Below are 22,489 nucleotides of genomic sequence, written 5' to 3'. Positions count from 1 at the left end.
ACCAAAGAGAAGACCATCTTCTCAGTTTCTAAATTGCTTCATGAGAACGCTGAGCTGAGAACACTTCATACAACTTCAGACCACAACCCTCAAATTACTTGTAAATTCCAAGGACCCCCAAACCAAAGGAGCATGTGATATCACTTCCTGTTGGACAACTCAAGTCTTATTCATTACAAGGCAAATAAAAATGTTATGATGTAACTATTTTGCAGCAATTACGTTTCTCCGTTGAAATTAGAGGAAGCATTGGAATTCATAAACAAACAAACAAAACTTGCTTATTAATAAAGCTTTAGATCTCAAGACGGGAATGCATTGGGTGGGATGTATGTTATATTAGATCTCACTCGTCTTAAAATAGGCAAAAAGCACCCTCTGTTGGGAAACATGAAAAATGACTTTGAACACAATTCTTAAGAAACTGACTGGCTTACAACACATGATCTATAAGCTGAAAAAGGAGGGCCAACCCAATCACTTTTCCTTGGGGGTCTAGACTACTAAGGAGCTCACGTCACAATATTCTTACAGTTAGTTTTCATTTTACAATACAGAATTCTAAAAACTCAGAAAGGTCCTTCTTACCTTAAATACGTTCAGCTGCTGATTTATCGTCTCAATTTCCATTCCAACAGAACCCTGTGACTCTTCATGCTCTTCAACTTCCCCAAGCAGTTTAGAAAACTCCTTTAGTTTACTGTAGAACTCTTCAACGCGACTAATAGTCCCTTCAATCTGTTCATCTCTGGCTTTTGCTCTGTCTAGCAACTTGTTGCACTGCTTATTTAAAGCCTCCAAGTCCCTTTTTATACCTGCAAGATCTGGAGAAGCTTCAGCTTCATTTGCTAGCATCATTTTGCAGGTATTATTTGCATTTTCATTACTGGTTATGAGTTCCTCCAACTTTTTCAGGAAAGTTTTTATATCCTTTTGCTGTGACTGCAGTGTGACAAGATCCCTACCCACAGAATCCATGCTGTCCAATTCATCGTCAAACTCTGCAAACTGAGAAAACATCTCTCGGATGCTGTTTTGGAAATGGCCGATTCCCTGGAGTTTAGTCTCCAGGAATGAACATTTATCTTCAACCTGCTGACTGATGGTGCTGAATTCTTCTTCTAACGTTTCTGCCTGCAACAAGAGGTCAGAGACACCTGATGAATCTGAAGCATCTGCCACCAATTCTTGGGCAAGCTTTTTTGTAAGGTCCACTTGAGCCTTCACGGCCTGGAGTGTTTTCTGCTGAGCCTGCATAATCGTCAAGTGTTTGTTACTGTAAGTCTGGGGTTTGAGAGAATCGTGTGTTTCCAGCTGTTCCCTGGCATTCTTCAGCTGCTCTTCAACATCCTTTGATGACTCTTGAAACTCTTTCAGTCTCTGAGACATCTTTTCCAGACCATCTCTCTTAGCATGCAGTTGTTCTGTGACTATATCCATGTTCTGGATCAGCAGTGTCTTCTCTTCTTCAATAATGTCTTTGTCTGTTTGACAGGCACTGAGTAATGTCTCAGCTGCATTACTTAATAGCTCCACCAACCCTTGGTGTTTGTCTAGGTCCTTCTGCCAGCTCTTCACCTGAGCGATGGAATTCTCCAGCCGAGCAGGATCTATGCTCATTTCTATTTGAGAGATATTGCTTTGGCATTTCGCTATCCAGGGTTGTAGGTTTTCTACATGCTCTCTGTATCTAAGGGCTTTTTCCAAACAATCATTTAATTTATCTTGCCTTTCTTTAACTTGCTTGTTCATTTCATCCCAGTTACCTCTGAGCAAGTTCAGCTGGGCCTGCAGCTCAGCCTTCTCTGCTCCCTGAGTCTTTTGGAGTAAACTTTCGCCTTCTGTGATGATTTTTTCATAAGAACCAGTCTGGTCAGTCAGGACAGCCTTGAACTCTTTCTGATCATCAATTAATGTCCACAGAGACTCCAGCTTGGTAGAGATGGGACAAGGCTGATTCTGTTCTTCCTTCTTTTTGTCCAACCAGGCCTGAAAGTCCTTAGACATTTGCTGGAACTGATGGGAACTAACATAAGTTGACTGAAGTTGCTCAATGTGATTGCCTGCAGAAGACAAACAAACAAACAAAAGTTATTAAAATCCGTGTCTTTGAGTGGCTTCTAACTAGGATTTTGGTTGATGTTATTTCAATCAAGGAGAAACATTATGTTATAGGAAAATGGACCCTATTGCAATTTGAGATGTTTTATTAAACATTATTCTTCACTGGAGCTTGTTAGCTGATGAGTTTATTGAAGACCACCAGCTTGGAAAATAATAGTATTGCAGCCTAAAATAATAACCCCTTGATAATAATAATAATCCCTTGACAACAAGGGATTCTTGAGGGTGGAGAACTAAACAGGTAACCAGGATAGTATGATCACTAGTGCCACTATAAACATCACAAACATAAACGACATGCACTATGAAAAGTAAAGCTTGCAGTAATCCCTCAACAGTCATTGAGATAAAATGCTTCCAAAGATCACTGCCAGTCCTTTTACAACTTTACAGAACTCCTGTTGGGACTCTCTTGTTGAGTCTGAAACAACCCCCCCCCCAAAGTAAGGGCTCATCCATACTTGTCCTGTGCCTAGAAAGCACGGGTCCAAGCAGTTATCTGCTTGCCTAGCTAATTCAGTTTCCATGCCTGGAAAGCATGGATCCAAGCAGCTTTGCCCTGTCACTTTCCCCTGGAAAACCCACCCTTTAGTGCTAAATGGAACAAATGGCAATCAGGTTTTGCCGTTTGTTCTGTTTCAGCACTAAACTGCCAATTTCTCCAGGGGAAAGCAGCAGGGCATATAGAAGTGTGGGTGAACCCTAAGCCTGTCTGAAACTGTGGCACGGTCAAGAAAAATACACAAAGGTTGGAGAAATATATGTATTTTCCCTACATAAATTTCACACAGAAGCATTAATTTACAACGTGTGAATCACTCACTGGTAAACACATACACAATCTACTGTCAATCACATGGCATTTGATATCTTAAAAAATTCAAATAACTGGCATAGTCTATAAATATGCAGCTATTCTCACCCACCCATTCATAGAATCTAGGCCCTCAATATCATCTCATCTCATTTGATGTGGTTTATTTATTGTTTATGACTTTTGTAATTATGTAAATCTTGTCATGCTGTAAGCCGCCTTGAGCATTGGTTTTTTAACTGTGGAAAGGTGGCATACAAATAAAAATGATGATGATGATGTTAACGAACCTGCTTTTTGTTCCATATCGTGAAAGGGTTTTAAGATGCCATCCAATTGCCTAGCTAGTTCAGCTTTCAAGTAATCTTCTGCCACCAGTGCGGACAATTCCTCGCACAGAACTTGAGCAGCCTTTCTCTTTGGCATTTCCCGTTCAATTTCTTCTTTCACTTCTCTGGCCACTTCCAGTTGCCGTTTCACAGAATCAGGGTCTGTACTTATAGCCAGGCTGCTGTTGAGTTTATCATCCAAGACACTAAGCTTCTCAGAAAGGCTTTTCAGGCAGCTTTGATATTCTGTGCTTTTGACAATGGCTTGGTCGATTCGGTTGCATCGGTCACTCAGCTGTCCGGTTAAGCCATCCCATTTCTGCGCCACAGCAGCCAGTTGCTGCTTCACCATTTCGTGAGATGGTGGGTGTTCACCTGGTCTCTTCATTATCCCTTGTCCTGCTGTATTCAGCTGCTCATATTGGGGTTTTCGAGTGTCAAACTCATTGAGCAGAATCTGATGAGAGAAAATAATTTCAGGAAAGTGTAAGGAAAAAACAGATATCACAAACTGTACTAGCCGTTTACCTAGTGTAGCATCCTAGTACATGTACATGAAATAGCTCTTGGTCGTAAAAATAAACGGCATTCTGCCAGTATCACTTTAAGGTAGGTTAATATACTCATATTTATCCCTTACGTCTGGTTCAGACAACCTGCTGATCCAGTACTGCAACCCATGATGTGGAAGAGCAGGTGCACCCTGTGTCAACTCCACCATGCATATACTATCACTAAGGATAAAGAGGCACCTTGGAAAACATCTGATTTGCATGACCTAATCTCCTGCTTTGAGACACATGTTAAATCAATCAACCTGAGCATTGACACATGTGGATGAAGCAGTCTCCACAGATCAAATACCATGGTTTTTATCACATCAGACATCATCTCAAACAATACTTCTCAATTAAAGTGCACATGTTCATTTCACTGCAGTTTGTGGAACCATGAATGCTGAGGGCCAAACAAGCCCCTACAGCCCACTGCTCCAAGGCTTTACTATGTCTAGTCATTAGCTTTCCCGCTTGACTTCTAAAAGCGGAAGAAAACTTCTTAGAAGACAGTTCTAAGAGCAGAAGACCATCAAATGAGTGCTTCCAGTCGCATGTCTGTCAAAATAATGGGAAGTGGGTAGGGGTGGGTACTTGGTGGGGAGGAGTGGTGGATAGGGGTGCTCAACCTCTCCCACATGTCCTCATTCTCCCCTGCAAAAACCAAACAAATCCAGGTTGTTTTTCCCCCCAGTCAAAGCTCACTCCTGATTTTGGAAGCCTGTGTGTGTGCTGAAGGGGGAAATTATATGTGGGAGTATTTGGAAGGAAGAATCAGTGAGTGGCCAAAAGATTAAGCACCTCCTACTGCACTTCCAAGTGTCATCACATACCATGCAACAGCATTAGGAAGAAAAGACAACAGTGAGACCCCATATTTCCTTTCCAATATCTATACTGGTCGTGAGTGTGTAATATTTTGTATATCACGTGTGATTAATACTTGCTTATATATGCACAGGGTCATAGAAGAAAGGTGCTGCCATTCATTTTCCTCTGCTAAAAACTTTAACCTCTAGCTGCACTTCTCTCACCACACAGAAGCCCTTTTTTGTCATTATTAACATTATTAGTTCCATTTTTTTTTTTTTAGAAAACTGATTGTTGTTTGGTGCCTTCATATTTGTTTTCAGAACTACACTCCGCCAAAAAAAGGATAAACCAAATTGGTGATGGGTCCACAAAGCAGTGTTTTCAATCCAGGAAGCACAAGCATCTTTCTACAAATAATATGCAATGGGACCAAATGCTCACCTGAACTTGCTGCTTCTGCGTGTTCAACATATTTGGGTCGATTGACAGTGGTCCAAGCACGCTGACCATTAATTCTTTTTCTACAAGCCACTGTTTTAACTGAGCCTCGGTTGCCTGGAACTGGGTCAGGTAATTTGATGACTCTTCCAGTTTTTTCTGTCTGTCAGCTGTTACCTGGCTGAGTTCCCTCCATTTGGAATCTGTGAAAAAATGAATGGAATATTTTGTAAAACTGCATGATAATCGTAGTAATTTCATATGAAATAGTCAAACAAATAAAGAATGGCAGTGCTTTGCTGTAGACATGCAGATGGTTCCCGCTGTACTTCTCTACTAGAACAAGGGGGAGGAACAAACCATGATCCCTGGGCTTAGCTTTACACCCAACCTGGGGGTCTTGGTTTGGTTTGCTCACATAGGCCACAATCAAGAAACCAAGAACAAGCTTTGGCAAACAAACAGCAGAGCTTTTTTTCAAATGCCAAGCTGGGGATTCTGATTTCGCAAGTGGGAGGAACAAACCACAAGCCCTGGCTTAATATTATATAAAAACCAGGGATGGTGCGTTTGTTTCAGTCCAAACAAACCACAATGAAAAGCCAAGGTTTATGCTTGACTTCCGAATTGTGGTTTGTTTGAGTTAAGCAAACCAAAATCCCTGGGTTGGATGCAACGTTAAGCCATGGATGATAGTTCCCATGAGCTGTTTTATCCTGACATGTGGCTGTGGCCAATGCCTTTTAAAATATAAGATCTGATAGGATAGACCAAACCTCATAATCCAGTAGTCATGTATGAACAAAAGCATGTCCAGAAGAGTTTTCTAGTATGTCATGTGGATGAGGTGCAATCCTTCTCTCCAAAGCTCACAGACATTCAATCTATGGTTTGTTTTGCCAAATGTTAGATCATTGACCCTCTCCTACACTGCAAAATAAAACCTGCCATACCTATTTTATCCAACATCTGTTTCCATTTTGGTGCCTCAGGAGAGTCTGGGTTCTTCTCCAATAGCTCTGTCACTCTATCCTTCAGTTCTTGCACTTTATTCTCATTCTGTTTCAATTCTGTTTCAAATAGCTATGAAGAATGAACATGTTAGACTTGAGAATACATAAAAAACAAAGTGTTTGGCAGAAGCAGTGTTTCATTGAGATGATCTCTTAATCTGTTTAGGTAGCTCTGATACATTTTATCACAGGTATGCAATCTGACTTCTGATCCTATGCCTGATAAGACGTTTTTTATTGTATTTCCATAAGGCGTCAGTACAAAGTGCTAATATATGGTTGCACTGTTACATACATTATTAAACAGACCCTGTCCATTAATATGAACAGGAAGCTCACTTTAAAAATTAATTATGCTTAATTGATAGTTTTGAACAGAGGGGGAGACAGAAACTACCTTGTGTTGATCGACTTGCTCTTTAACAGCCTCACTGTCAATAAGAGTTGCTTCCCATTTGGCTGCAGCAGTGTCCATATTCTGTAACCATTCCATCATTGAATTTGATTCTCTTTGAATGTTTTGCATATTTGAAAGAGTGGATTCCAGTTCTGATCTTTTTTCCTTCAGTACAGCTCCCAAATCATCATAACTATGGCTTACAGTTGACATGTTGTGTTGGACAGTGGTCACTTCTGCAAGAGAGGTGGACATACATTATTATTTTGATTCTAGTCATGACAGCAAGAAAAGATGCAAATATTATACATTAAAAGTTTTTAATCCTTCCATGAAATAATAACTAGAATAATTGGTTACAGTCATTTCTTTCCTACAAAGTTGATAGCCCAATATTAGTAGATTAAGAAAGAATGAACCAGTCACCAGGCTGATGACAGTGGATTTATTTATTTTTTTTGTACAGAAATACTGTATTGTATAAGGACTTCTGAAAGAAAATCCTGCATGAAGACAAGCATTATTTTGGTTTCTAATTTAAGGGTTTTGGAACACAGCTAGTTATCACCATCCTAATTTCAACATCTGATTTCTTAGGAAAACTGAGGTGTTCCAGAGCCTGTTATAGTACGATGTGTGCATGTTAATTTTTATTAAAACACACCTTAAAAACCATGCCTGTTAATTTTAAATATATACTTCCATTGTTTTCTGTTAACACATGCAAAAGATTCAAGAATGAGGCTCAGGATAATAACAGCTAGGCAGGCCAAACACAATAATATAAGAGGTTAGTCTGTCTGGGGCCTTTCTGAATTCCACCCCTATTTGGATGGTTCCAATGTTCTAACTCAAGGCCAAAGTAGAGGCAAAATGGGAGATACATGGAGTGTCTTCTAATTTTATTTTCCCCTTAAGGGCAGCTGTGGAACTCCAAATTGGACTGGAGTAGTTAGTGGGAAAAGGGGGATCTGTCTTTTTTCAATGAACATCACCCCCCGCTGCCCCAGTTGCTTCCCTCCTCCCTTTTAGATGAAGTAAAGTTCAAATGAATGGTGTGAGAGACTCCACATATCTCCAATGTCACATCTACTTTGGCTCTCCAGTATAAGCAGCTTCTTATATTCATATGTTATCTTGGATCACTTGATAGTCAAGTCACTTCTTAAAAGCAGTGAACTCCACCTACTAGAGATAACAACCTTGCTACTGTTGCTACTCATGATTACTTCTTAATGGATTAAAAAGCCAGGAAATAACTCCTTATCTTGTCTTGGCTCTCAATTAACCACAATCATTGGTTCACCCACTGAAACCGGACAGAAGTTGAATTAACCGGATGCATGCATATACATAGACATAGACATATATATGTCAAAGTGTAGAAGACCCCAGCTAAATAGGGGGTCTTGACTGTTACTTAGAAAATTCTATTAAAATGGGACAAATTATAAACATCTTATGCTTGCTTATAAGATTTATGTATTAAGTGAGCCATTATTAGTCACCTTTGTTTGTTAGGAACCCCTGGGTACCTGTAGCTGCTCCTTCACCATTTAATACTGTTCCACTTACAGCTGAAAGAGAGAGATTAGAGATTTAGAGCAGGATTCAACTAATGAATTCAGTCAGCAGAAGCCCTGAGCAAGGACTTCCATTTGTACTATGGAGTCTCCCCCACACATGTTCCCCAACTGGCTCAGGGCAGGTCAAGAGAACCCCTGGAACAGTAAACAGGGGAGAGGAGGGATCATTCCATCTGGCAAGCTTGCCCTGATGGAACAATCACCATAATGCAATGTTGGGTTCTTCTGTCATTGTTCAGGCACTATGGAAGTATTTGATCCCTTTTCAAACCAATTTAAGGGCCAAACTAGATGTGGCATAGGCAGGTGAAAAGCTCTTCCATTGCATTTTAGAAGAACAGCCTCGGAGATGTGTGTGTGTCTGACTGGAATCATGGTGCTAGGAAGTAATGGTTTAACCCTTTCCCCAGTGCCATTTCCCCCATGAAAATCACCCCCATCGAAGCTGCTATTTGCTCCATGAGGGGTAATGTTCAGATACCATCACCTATAGTTAATGCTAAATGTTTAGGTCCAGACAATACAATGAATTGTGGGGAAAGGGGAGCATGTGAGAACAAGGCTCACCTAGGATCATTTATGTTATGGTAAATTATGGTTTAGTGTGACATGTGAATGCAGTCATAGCATGACTTGCCTAAAGCACCCAGTGAGTCAATGGATGAGCAGTGTGTTGAAGCCAATTCTTTCTTTTATTTTTATTTATAAAAATATTTGTATACTGCACATTTGTGTGTGAGTGAGAGAGGGAGATTTACAACAATAAAAACGTAAAACCAAGGTCTAAGACTGTCATGTGTGTCACACTGGTCTTAGTGGTTTAAGAGTAGACTAGTTGTACGTGGGATCTTCATAACAACAAAATTTTTAGGATATTTTTACAAAATCAGTCCCAAATCAGCTCAACCGAAGTGCTGTCATAACTGTAAACATAAAGATACATGCTAATATCATTATGACATTATAACTTTGGCAGAAATACTTGTGTACAAAGCCTTTTGTGAGAAGCTGCCCTAAGCATAAAATAACACTGCTGCAGACTAATTGTGAAAGGCACATGTATCCATTATTTGCAGCTTGGAATTTGGAGCCCAATCACTCTCTGATAGCAGATTGCCCGTTCTAAACATTTTAAAGCAAAATATAATACATATTTGTGCCCAGCATAACTGAATTGGTATAAACAGAACTTGTTCTGAGCTGTTATCTGTAGCCATGTCTAAAATCTTGAATGAAACGTGCCTTAAGTCAGCAGTTCACAATATTTCATGTAGTTGCAGTTCTGTGATTCCATGCATTGTGGAACAAGGACCCCAAAACATTTGTGGTACACTGATTTAGAACAGACAAAATGCGGAATGAGAGGTTTCCAAAGTTAAATTTTGGTGTAAAACTTTGTTTTCTGTTTACAGATTTTCCACTCTGTGAAATTAACTTCAGAAACCCTGCCCCCCTTTTAGCTGTTCCACAGGCAATTTCATGAGTACCCATTATTTATGAAGGGAATAAGAGCGCTAAGTAGAATCTACTGTATGTCTATGTAAGTAGAGAGCCTGAAGATGATTATTTAATGGAGTAGAATTAATGGTTGCCTTGGAGAAGGCCAAGCATTCACCCCTCACCACCAGCTGGAAAGTGAGTGCTAGCCTAAAGGCAGCTGGGAAATGGTGAGAGCAAGTAAGTCAGCCAAGTAAGTGAGATGGTCACATACTAAGATATCGAGACTTTTCCATATTTCCCATGAGGGAAACATTTATCATTGGCACAAAACTCAGGGTACTTGCACTCACTCATAACGAACTCAATAAAGAAATGATTAACACATTTAGTAAGCAAGTTCTTAACATTATTTCAAGTACACAAAGTTCTGTTGGTACAAATACTAAAAATTACTGACTGCAGCTTAACAACTTGGGACCAATATACTTAAAGAATTGCCCTACCCCAAATGTGCCTATTTGCTTACTTCACATTTACAAGTGCCACACAATGTTCATTCGACATTTAAGAGAAATAATTCCTTTAGCATAGCAGCACCTGTCTTCTGAAACTCCCTGTCTGTTGGCATTAAGCAGGTTCCTTCACAATACTGTTTTATATACCTACTGAAAACTTTTCTGTTGTAGCAAGGCTCTCCAGACACATGATTTGATTTTTGATTTTTCTGAACAAGCAGCATATAAATTTTCTAAATTAGAGCAGTACTTTCTCTGAAGTTACTTGCCCTTTACTGCTGGATTCATTAGTCCATACTAAAAAATGGAAATTGCTCTGATTTAGGAGGATAAGCTACACTTCTTTTTGAAAAAGAGGATCTGATCTCCAAAGTGCACACAAACCTAGGTTTTCAGTCTACGCTGTTCCGATAACCCATACAGCTAGCAGGAAGTGGCACAACCTGCATGGGTCATATGGTACTCATGCTACCTGCGTTTTCACAGCACACTGCCTGAACTCTGAACTGTGCATTGACACCTGAGTCAGGAGCATGGAAAGCTAGCATCTGGGAACACTCTAAAATGGGACTGGAGACAGAATTTTCATCATAAGATGAAGAGGTTTGGAAATTCTCAGCCAGAGGAGCAAGTACAGTGGCTGCAGACCTCAGATCACACTGAGGTGGTAGTAGAAGGCACAGCGTACAAAACAATTCATGCTCCTCCCCAAAGAAGGGGGAGATGTGTGGTGGTAGCAGGTGACTTTCTACAGAGGACAGAGGCAGTAGTGTGCCGAAAAATGACTCATGGCTTCAGTTGTCTCTATAAAAATGCACAGAGTACGGGAAACAAGCAAGAAAAACTTGAGCTCTGAATACAGGATGGCAAATATTATCTAATAGGCATTACTGGAACCTGGTGGAATGAGACTGGAATGAAGGAATTGAGGGGTATGACTCATTCAAAATGAATAGATCAAACAGGAAGGGGGGAGAAATAGCATTACATGTAAAAGATGTGTACACTTGTGAAGAGATCCATGAGACTATATGGGTAAAAATGGTAGGAGAAGGAACAACAGTGACTTTGGACTGAAGACTTGAATGAAGCCTTCCTAGAGCAGATTATCAACCATTCAAAAAGGAAAGATATAGTAGTCATGGGAGACTTCAACTACCCCAATATCTGTTGGAACTCAAACTCTGCCAAGAATTTAACGTCCAACAAATCCCACAATTGGCTCTCTGATGATTTCATTTCCCAAAAGGTAGAAGAAGCAACAAGGGGGTCATCTATATTGGACCTGGTCCTCACCAACAGGAAGGAACTGATCGACAAGGTGGAAATACTCAGAAACTTGAGAGGAAGTGATAATGCCCTCCTGGTTTCATGATACAGAGGAGAAGGGAAAGCTGAGTGTAGTCAAGAGATGCACTCTGGACTTTAAGAAGCTCAATTTCTAAAAGTTTAAGGAGCTACTGGGAGAAATCCCATGGTCAGAAATACTCAAAAACTAAGTGAGCCCCAGATAGATGGGAGTTTATTATAGGTGAAATATTAAAGGCCCAAATGCCAACAATTCCAACAAGAAAGAAAAGCAGGAGGTAGCTAAAGAAACTGGTGTGGCTGCATAAGGAGCTGATGGATTAGCTGAGATGTAAGAAGGGAATGTATTATAAATGGAAGAGAGGAGAAAGCACAAAGGAAGGGTAGATACAAGTATCCAACAGTTGCAAGGAGAAGGTCAGGCAGGCCAAAGCTCAGAATGAAGTCAGGTTTGCAAGAGAGGTTAAAAATAACTTTAAAAGCTTCTTCAGCTATGTTCGAAGCAAGAAGAACAATCAAGTAATAGGGTCCTTGTGTGAAGAAGACAGAAAAATGCTATTGAGTGACAGAGAGAAGTATTTTTCTAAACTGAAATAGCTCAGTCGGTACAGCATGAAACTCTGAATCTCAGGGTCATGGGTTCAAGCTATGTACCAATGGCTCAGGCTTTTCTTATACCACCTGTGACCTAATGTACCTTAAAATTCATGTCTATCAAGCAATCTGCCATAAAATTTCCCCAACCACACAGGATTGATCTAGGGAGCTAATAAAGACATCATATGTGTGTGTGTGTATTCTGTGTTAGCTATTTAATTTCATTCATGTGTACTTTTAAATACGTAGAAATGTCCATTGAACATACCTGATTTTACTCCCCTTGACCTTACAGGGGAAGTCACAGCACTAATTAGGTTGCATAATGCTGTTCCTCTGCTAATCATTTTCTGAATGTCAGGTGCCTTCGAACTCCATTCCTCCTCCAAATGCTAAGAAATGAACAAGATGTTATTTTCAACTACTGACTATATTTGTGTGACAAAAAGCATTCCACTCTAGATGGGCTGGACATGGCCAGAAATTATCTCATCATGTCACACATCCCACTTGCTCCATCATCAAACTGTGCCCTGCCATTTCTCATTTGTGACCCAAAAACTGGAGTGAACATTTTTTAAAAAGTGAGATAGCAGAACTCTCAAATGAAATAGGGCTGGGAAGATGTACTGGTACCAAAATACTGCAAGTACTTTACTCATATTTAAACCATGCCCAGTTTCTTATTATAAAAATGAATCATATGCAGCAATAGTTTGTGTTGAAACATAGCTAAAAATGGGACAAAATGTGTCTGTCTCAGTCTAGCAATTAGTTGCAAGCCAAGTTCTCCACACTTGCAAGAATTTCCCTATTCACTAATGTGTGCAGCTGCACAACATACATCCTTTTGCACACACAGAGGTGTCTTTTGCTTTGAAGTGAGTTGGTAAGTTCTTGCAAGTGCATCGTCTGTCCCTTGGAGCTGTGTCATTATGGTCAGTAGTCAACTAAGTCTTACTAGGTGTACACCCATTGAAATAACGGACCTAACTTAGTAATTAATTTCCATGGATCTACACTGAGTAAAACCCAGTTGAATACCAACGAAAGATATCATTCAAAAGATCTACAGTGTTCCTACTTAATTCTTTGAAACCAAAAGGACACCATCAGTTGACAAATCAACTGTCATACAAATCCAAATACAGTGATACCTCGGGTTACATGCGCTTCAGGTTACAGACTCCACTAACCCAAAAATATTACCTTGGGTTAAGAACTTTGCTTTAGGATGAGAACAGAAATTTTGCAGCGGCGGCACAGTGGCAGCATTGGCTAAAGTGGTGCTTCAGGTTAAGAACAGTTTCAGGTTAAGAACAGACTTCCAGAACGAATTAAGTTCTTAACCTGAGGTACCACTGTAATGAAATTATTGTCAGAAATGATAAGAAGTCTCTCACCTTGGTGTTCTGCAAATGTTTATTTAAATTCTCCACATTCAAAGAGGGCTGGGTAGCTGGGATTCTTTCCGTCATCTCATCTAGCCATTTCTTCAAAGATTCTACATGAAGATTGAACTCATCCATCTGCTTCTGGCAAGAGGACACATCCTCTTCTCTGCACAATTGAAAACAAGGAAGGGATACGGGAGAGATAGTCTCTTTGTTCTCGGAATATTGTAGGCAAATCCTTCTTCTAGGTAAAACTATAATATGGGCTGTATTAACAACCAGTATGTATAGCCGGGACTGAAAGCATTCCTATTTATGCACAGAAGGGTTGCAAGTGTTCCTTTCAGACTACAGCCCCTCATACCACATCTCACATTTCAAATGCTGCTCCAAAGTGAGAGTCTTGATGGACTAACAGGGGCTTGTCACAGTGTACATGCAAACCATCACACCCGGCCCTTTAGATCTCAGCCCAACTAGTGGCATTTCCTTATATATTATTACTGTATTTTTACTGTTGTCTGGTTGGTGCACACAAGTTCCTGGAGATGAAATCCCAGCCACTTCACTCCTCCCTGTGCCATGCTGAGCTAAGCCACATATTTGCTTATCATATCATCTAGAATTGGACTCATGATTTAGTTTTCTCCAGAAAACATGCCGCACCAAACTATGGCTCAGCTCAGCATTTCTAGTTCTTTTGCTGCTTGCACCATGCTGAGCCACATATTTGCTTATCATACTGTGTGGACTCCTAGAGAGAAGAACCCATACACTTGTGCATCTATGCAAAGCTATGGTTTGGCTTAGCATGACGAGTCTTTCTTAATTCTGCAATATTGTTACAAGCCAGTAACTTCTCCTTCACTTTATGAAACTGCAAAAACACACCACAACCGTCTTATAGGTCTGTGCATCACATTATTTGGAACTCTCACTTTTATAGTTGCAGCATTTAATATGTGTAATTGGTAACCCTTTAGTTGGTTGGTTGGTTGGTTGGTTGGTTGACTGATGAACTGGCAAGATTACAAGTTCAAGGCATGCTTTGCTGAGCCTATTTTGATTCTGCTGTACACTATGGGGGGAATATTAAAGATTAACTTCTAGTATTGAGTGGGATATTTTATTTATCAAATTCTAAGTTACCTCAAAAAGGCACCTATAATGAAGTGTTTGAAATATGCACATGGAAATTATTGTAATTAGGTAAAAATAAATCAATCACAAGACAGATAATCAGCAGAAATTATTTACTCATTGACAACCCTGATTATTTTCATCACCACCACCACCATCAGCACACACTATTCTAAAATTTGATTATTGTACTCACTTTTCTCGTATAGTCTCTTCCATTTCCTTGAATTTCTTTGACAAGGCATTTACTTTTTCTAACACTAATGACCTGTCTCCAGGAAGAGCATGAGGAGAGAGTTCTTCAATGAGGTGTTGCAAATTTTCAAGATCTTTTTTCTGCTCCATCAGTTCAGTGTTGGTTTCCTTTAAAATGGACAAGAAAGTAATTGCTTCACACCTGAACACACTGCACGGTGTTCAAAATTTATTCCTTGGACTCAGCAGGTTCTCTTATAATTGTGGGTGGCATAGTTACGCCAGCCATTGTACTGCTCAGTAAGAGGCAATGTAGGGCTCACAAAAGTAAAAATCTACAGTACCTGCACATATAAGGACATCTCAGTAACGTCTTTTCCTGGGATGTCAGCCTCGCCAAGAGCCTGAGTTTTCTTGTCCAAGAATGACTGGAGTTTATCAGTGAGGCACTCAAACAGCTCCACTTTGGTCTTCAATCCCTCCAACTTTTCAAGTTTTTTCCTGTGTTTATTATTTGCTTCACAAAACCGCTGAGAAAGTTCGTTCATTTTAGCTTGTAAAGAGGATGCCGTGGATGGGTCTGTTGTTTCCATGAATTTGTTCAACTTTTCTTTCATGGCATTTAGGCTACTTTGCCGACCCACAATGTCTTGTTCTAGAGCCTGGGATAAATAGATAAGTCTGAGAAGACAGCCATACTCATGGGTGCATCTCTATGTGAATGAAGTGATTGCAAGCTGATGTAAATAACTGCACTTCCTGTAGTCAGTTTCTAAAGCAATGGAATCCACAAACAAGAAGTGGCAATGAGGAGAACCCCAAAGATAAAGATGCGGAAGAAATTTGAATTGCATTTAAAGGTGAGCATGAAAGAATATGTGAAGCAAAAGCACAGCTATCCTTTGCACGTCTCCAAATTTACCAATGCAGTTCTCAAACTAAAAAAATCTATACACAACTGTATATTAGCATGAAATATTTATAAAAATTCAATGAATGTAGCACACAAAACTGCATAACAGGCAAAAATTGTTGCAAAAATGTGTATATCGGGCAAAATTGCACACATCTATGTGTACATTTAGGAGAAAGGCACACAAAAATGCTAATGAATTGTTGCGATGACTTCTTTAAAAAAAATTTGAACTGATGCAGAAATGTGGCAAACAGAACTTAAGATTGGAAAAAGAAGAAACTAAAAGAGACAGATTTGTTTATTGCTACTCTTAGAAAAGGTAGTCATTACTCAATAGCTGCAGAAGTGACGACCAATGGTTTTGTGCAGCCCCCTGTGCCGACCCTGGTAGTATATCTGGATTTGTGGCAGTCTGCACAGAGACTGGGACAGCTGACATGTTATTCTGGCACACTAACATACAATATTAGCATGCATCTCACCCACAAATGCACTATGCGCACTAGAGAAAGTCACCGTCTAGATGCACTCTAATGAAACACTGTTTTAAGACTGAATTTTCTTCAGATACCTGAATGTATTAATGAAAACTTATTTTCAGTATCTTGATTTCCCCCGCCCCCACTTTGAGCTTTAAGTTCCTGGCATTAGTAGGAAAATTTGCTCTGCTAAAAACTAACTCACCATACTTTTACTAATGACATCCTGAATTACAGAAGAATTCAAAGGCACTTGACCTTGCTCCTCAAGACTCTTCTCAACACCATTCATCCAATCAAGCATTTCATCCAATCCATCCTGGACGCTTAATGAACGTGTCAGAGTGATCTGAAGTTTCTCATTCCGGTCATTCACTGCTTTGGATAAGTGATTATACTTATCCACAATAGTATCTGAAAGAAACAAGTAGATAAAGGATAATTTATAAGTTCATAACCATTTTAGAATACAAGCAACTGCCTTTGGCAGAGTTATGCTAATAGTCCAGCTAAATAAGGGATGGGGAACCCATAGCCACCCAGATGTGGTTGGACAACAATTCCTATCACCCTGGTACCATTGGCCACGGGGGCTGAAATTGGAATCGAACAACATCTGGAGGGCCATAGGTTCACTACCCCAGGGCTATCACAACATAATTTACTGCAATTGGAAACAGCACTTTGAGGTCTCAGGCACAAGTGTTTGCCAATCCTGCTCCCTAACACCCTATGACTGGAGTCGATGGAACTGAACCTCAAATTTTGTAATACATCAAAGATAGCTCCTGTACCTTAAACAAGTTACTGGGGAAGAAGAGAAGTTAATCCGTAAAGTGTAGCTTGCCTTGGCACACTGCGGCAGGAGTTTGAAAAGCTGCACCTGACAATATTCTCTTATCTACACAAGTGTCAATTTTACAAGAGCCTTAACACTGAAAGGTTAGCCAAAAATACCAGCAAAGCAATACTTTGCATGTAAAACACACATTCAAAGTATTGCTAGGTCGCTATTTTTGGCCAAGCTTATTTCAACCATGAACAAGATAGAGTTGAAAACATAATCCCTTTGAAAACAGGCAGAAGAAATTTTCCCTAAGTTTTGGAGCAGGATAGGCAACTAGACAAAGTGGTGGGAGTGTCTCCCCCCCCCCCTTTTCAACTTTTTTTTTTTTAAATCCCTGTAGCTGCCTGTATCCCACATATTCTGAAACACTCATGGGAAATAACACACTCTCTCTTCTCTTAAGGAACAGTCCCCACTCCCAAAAAAATTCTTCTAACTCACTTTCCCAATCCACACCTAAAGATTTGCCTAAGGAGTATTCTTCAGAATTTAGTATTTGCAAACAGCTAGCCAATATGACCAATAACTAGCTGTGACAAGGAGCATACCACACGATATAGGAAAGAGGCCAGTTAACACAAGCCGCACACAGTAGCGAACAATGCTTGGCTCTCAGAGTAGCCCCAGAAGGATGCAGAATTTTCTACTTGAGGTTCTCTCAAGTGAAACTGTACCTTAGAAACTGAACCTTAAAAATTCACAGCATAGGGGACCCATAGATAAAAGTTATTTTTTTCTGAGAGTGTACTATGGATTCTTCATCAGTACGCTGAGTGGAGTCAGACATATTCGACTCTGAGAACAACAAAGGGTTGGGAATACGTGATTCCCTTTTACAAGGGAGCTGGGAACATGTGATTCCTTCTATGCCTGAAGCGCATGCCCACAGAAGACGGCCTTGTGGATAAAACAGTTGGATAGAACAGTTAATCGATTCAGGTGGCTTGACACAGGTTTTAAAAAGGCAATTTGCAAAATATCTAAAAGAAAGAGGTTATATAAAAAGCAAATGTCCCCAAAGACTGCTGAGGCCCGAAGTCAAAGGGCAATATTCTACAAAAGAAGGATTTCATCTGTTCTTCCTGCTGATTATTTTAGCAACTGATATCACTGTCTCATAAAGGGGACAATTCTATCAGTTGCTCAGAACTACCCTACATCTCCAAGCCAGGTAAATACAACCTGGCTTTTATTCTTTACAGCAGCAATGGGGAACCCTTTTCAGCCTGTGGGTAGCATTATTTTCTGGGCACGTTTCCAGGGACAACATGCCAGTGGTGCGCTGTAACAGAGGCAAAAGCAAGCAGAGTAATGAATGTAAATTTTGTCTTTGTACAATAGGCTAGTCTCTACACACACTCCCATACTCTTTTCTATCCTCAAGAAGGGTGCAAAGCGAAGAACGGGTGTAGCTGGTGAGGGGATCTGAAATGGGGGGGGGGGTTCCCCAGAAATTCTGTAGTGTCGGGTTTCCCGCTTTTTTTTTTTGACACATTCTTTAGTCATCAAATATCAAACACAAATAGCTAGAAAAGCAGCTAGAAAAATATCAGACGGAGCACTGAAAAACAAACCACCAAAAATTTAGCAGGTTAAGCAGTGCCAGGCATGAGTATGAAAAGAGGTATTGCAATATTTTAATACATTAACTTGTAACAGCAGGATGTTAAACAGATGGACTTCGCATACTTGACGGTTGGAACCAGGGAATTAAAGGCTTAAGTCTGCATAGCCAGCTTTCTCTTGCAGGCCTTTATACATATTCCAGTAATCTCATATGGCTGCTAGGGCAGAACAGTTATAATTTTAAAAGAAACCTCAATCAGCTCAGATATCCTCTTCTCCAGACTCTTAGGATGTGTGTCTTTTTAACTCACTGAAACCACAAGATCACCCCTGAATCCAAAGTTTAGTTTAACCCGTCATTACCTCTGCACTTCTTGGTAACAGTTTCTCTGTTTCAGCATATTTGATTATTATTACAAGTAGAAATATCACTGAACTGTGTGTCATTTCCCCTAATTCTTTTCCGGCTTGAAACAGGAAAACAAATTCTGAACATGCACAGTTAATGCCTATGCTGGCCTTTGAATAATAGATAGTTGATGGCCTCTGATCTTAACTTTTTAATATGTGTGTGTGTGTGTGTATAGAGAGAGAGTAAACTAATTTGATTTTTTTAAAAATGGTATAGTGGTAAATAAACATTTGTATAAAGAAATATAGATGTGATGAACTAGAAAGTGATACTACTCTTCTTAACTATAAATGTTTACATATGATTAGCGCTACGGTAGTTACGTTGAAACTTCTTTCCACAATAACTTTGGGGCTTCCATGTGCACAAGGTGACTTTTTGCCTTGGAGCAGCAGGACACGCTACCACCGACACCAACACTATGACTTGTCACTAATGGGTTTGGAAAGTTCTGCAAGCCATTTGTCGTGTGGTCTGAGTTCTGATAAACCCAAGTGCTTCATAAACAGAGATGGGGAACCCGTGGTCCTCCAAATGTTGCTGGAACACAATGCCCATCATCCCTGACCACTGGGTGGGACTGATGGGAGCTGGAATTCGATAGCACCTGGAGGGCCCAGCTACCCCAATGCTGCCCTAGGATCACCTGAAGCTATTGAAGCTAAGCAGGTGGAAATCTGATCAGTGCCTCACGGAAAAGCTACTGGGAGTCTCACATAAGCAACTTCAACACATCTCCCCTCCACCCTTTTGCCCTTGAAAATGGCTCCCTCATTCCATTTGTAACATGCGACTGCAGCAGACCTGCATTTAGACACGGGCCTGTCACTGTCACGTACGGTTTGGCGCTACATTGTAGGGACATGACCCAGCCAAACCTGAGCACTACTAAGTCCTGCTGATTTTCCAGTCTACAAATATGAGCAATGGAAGAAGGAAATGGAGAAGACAGTTACTCATCTTACCCAGGGTATTCTGGATTTCATCTTTGTCTGGCAGTAACTCTCCCCTGGTGTCAAAAAGCACTTCGGCAGCTTTTTTCAGTTTCTCTACAGCAACCTGGTGACCGGACACCTGCCCCTGAAGCACCTGTAAAAATGTACAATTTTTCAATTCTACTGCTTGCTAACTTGTGTATGTACACACAGGCACACAATAACAGTAAGATCGGTTTGGCAGACACCATTAAACATCTTACAGATGGCAATACACATCTTGCTCTGCTGGGGAACTTCTGAGCACAATCCAGTTGGCTACTCGGGATGATAGAAAGCTACACTAAATGAAACCATGAGCTGATCCAGAACAGGCACTTCTTATCTTGACGGGCAAGCGCAATTTGCAGCCCAAGATATTTTGCTTACTGCCCTTTTTTTGCATAGCTCCCGCTTACTACAGTGGGACTTATGCAATGACTATTCTTTTCATGCTATACATTAAAATTGCAACTTGGCTACCACCGTGATAAGCATTTCATTAAAAAAAAAAAAAAAAAACAGGCTCTCCTAACCAACTGTCATAAACAGAGCTTCCCTGTCACATAAAAGCAGTTACCCATCCAAGGGAAGAGAGTTTTGTTATTAAAAACACAATCTGTGATGTCAATCGGCCTTTGGGGTGGTTAAGTGGGCAGGCTGCAGATGGAGAGCCCTCTCTGTTCTGCCTATAGCACTACTTCTGCTTTATGTCACAAGAGATAACATTTGTCGGGAACCAGGAGGATTTGGAGGAAAGAACTCCAGATAAAGAGAATGTTTCATCTACCTTAATCCAGTTATCTTTTTTTAAAAAACAAAAACAAAAAAACTTCTTATGAAGAAGTGTCCGTGTTGTTGTTGTTGTTTCCTCCCTCCACACAAATACAGTGGTACCTCTGGTTAAGAACTTAATCAGTTCTGGAGGTCCGTTCTTAACCTGAAACCGTTCTTAACCTGAGGTACCACTTTAGCTAATGGGGCCTCCCGCTGCTGCCACCGCTGCCGCGTGATTTCTGTTCTCATCCTGAGGTAAAGTTCTTAACCTGAGGTACTACTTCCGGGTTAGCGGAGTCTGTAACCCAAAGTGATTGTAACCCGAAGTGTTTGTAACCCGAGGTACCACTGTACTTGAATTGTGATTTTTTTCCCCAGTTGCCAGGGTGATGCAGTGACTCTCGGAGTGCTGGGCTTGGACCGAGGAGACTGTAGTCAAATCCCTTCTAAACTAGGACATTTCTTTTCTGTCAGAACGTTCTGGAACGCTGTTCTGGCACCTCTCAACTGGGCCCCGGAAGTGCAGAGAGGAGCCCAACCAACTTCAGCAAAGCCCCGCTGCACCTCTTCATGCTCCGGAGAGGGTTTCTTGTGAGCTGGAGGCACAGAGGTGCTTTGCTGAGTCTCTGCCAACTAACACGTGGGAAAGCTCATGAGAGCCAGCGAGGTGGGGGCGGGGACACATTAAGCTGCTCAGCTGAGGCGAGGAAGACTCACCTCCGATAAGCATCCTCAACAAGCCTCTGGCTCATGAGGAGACACCCCCCACAAGTCCAAAGAGATCCTCTTTGGGCTCTGGGGTGGGCCTTCTGAGGGAGGTCCGTTCTGACACCTTTTTGTCTAGAAAAAAGCACTGTGCTAAGCTATGATATTCTCTAGGTTATATTGAGTCGTTATCTCTCAATATAATCTACCTTGTAGGGGTGTGGTGAGGATAAAAAGGAGAAAAAACATATACACTGTCCTGATTCTACTTCTGGTTCTCTTAGACAGACACTGTTGGTCCCTGATGAGGCCACTTGCCCTTTCAATGTCCTTTCTAAATTTACTGGGTTTTGTTTTGTTGAGAGGGGTTTTTTGGGGGGGGGATTGCTTACACTTTTTGTCCGTTTTATTTGTGTGGTGGTTGGATCAGATCCAAGCGTGAGTGGTGGGTCCCCCCGCCCCACCATGTGAGATGGATGTTCGGCCCACAACTGTTCCTTAGCTTTCCAAATGTGCGCCCAGGCTCAAATGGTTCGGGTCCCCTGACATATAGCCACAACGTTCAATAAGCACTTGGGGTCCCATGAACAAGCCAAAGAGATAATGATCAAAAAAGTGTCATTGACAGGACACTTCCAGGTTTCCCTTGTAACAATCAGCATTATTTTTTTTCTATGTCTGACACGTTCAACTAATGTACCCCCCCCCAAAAAAAAACACACATGCACCAAAGGGGAACATGGCCTTCCTTTATTCTATAAACTGCTTTTTCTTGAAATACAACAGCTCTGGATATATTTTTTCACTTGGTTTACCTTGGTTTCTTCCAGTTGTCTCTGGAGATTTTTTGGATCTACAGCAACTGCCTCAGACAACTGTTTATTCACAGCTTCTTCAGAGGCTTGAAGTCCCGTCAGAAGCCCAGATGAGGTGTCCTCATAATTCTGGTATTTATCTACCAGATCTTTGAGGTTATTTCCAAGGATACTGCACTAGAAGTGCACAGAGAGAAAACGGTGTTCAAGAATGGATATATACTTTGAAGCATTTGTATATAATATTACTAGCTAAAAGACTTAGGCCATTTGAAAACATCTTGTAATGGTAATTCAAATACTCTGCTTAGCTCATACTGCAAGATATTTATGCAATAACA

General features: G+C 40.7%; 1 protein-coding gene across 49 annotated transcripts in view; it reads right to left on the bottom strand.

The window, feature by feature from the left end:
• DST (dystonin) overlaps positions 1-22,489 on the bottom strand; it is a 315,621-nt gene that overhangs the window by 85,324 nt on the left and 207,808 nt on the right. For all 49 annotated transcript variants that reach the window (XM_083431241.1, XM_083431260.1, XM_083431249.1 and 46 more), the window contains 13 exons: positions 22,149-22,325; positions 19,843-19,966; positions 16,258-16,466; positions 15,002-15,319; positions 14,659-14,825; positions 13,332-13,488; positions 12,197-12,320; positions 7,991-8,059; positions 6,483-6,718; positions 6,026-6,155; positions 5,076-5,275; positions 3,229-3,724; positions 589-2,063 (listed from right to left, as the gene is read on the bottom strand). In XM_083431241.1, coding sequence (XP_083287367.1) covers positions 589-2,063; positions 3,229-3,724; positions 5,076-5,275; positions 6,026-6,155; positions 6,483-6,718; positions 7,991-8,059; positions 12,197-12,320; positions 13,332-13,488; positions 14,659-14,825; positions 15,002-15,319; positions 16,258-16,466; positions 19,843-19,966; positions 22,149-22,325 — 3,882 coding nt within the window. The remainder of the gene's footprint in view (positions 1-588; positions 2,064-3,228; positions 3,725-5,075; positions 5,276-6,025; positions 6,156-6,482; positions 6,719-7,990; positions 8,060-12,196; positions 12,321-13,331; positions 13,489-14,658; positions 14,826-15,001; positions 15,320-16,257; positions 16,467-19,842; positions 19,967-22,148; positions 22,326-22,489) is intronic.

This window comes from Podarcis tiliguerta, assembly GCF_965153285.1.
Source record: "Podarcis tiliguerta genome assembly, chromosome: 3".
NCBI classification, from domain to species: Eukaryota; Metazoa; Chordata; class Lepidosauria; order Squamata; family Lacertidae; genus Podarcis; species Podarcis tiliguerta.
This window is presented reverse-complemented; position numbering and strand designations above follow the sequence as displayed.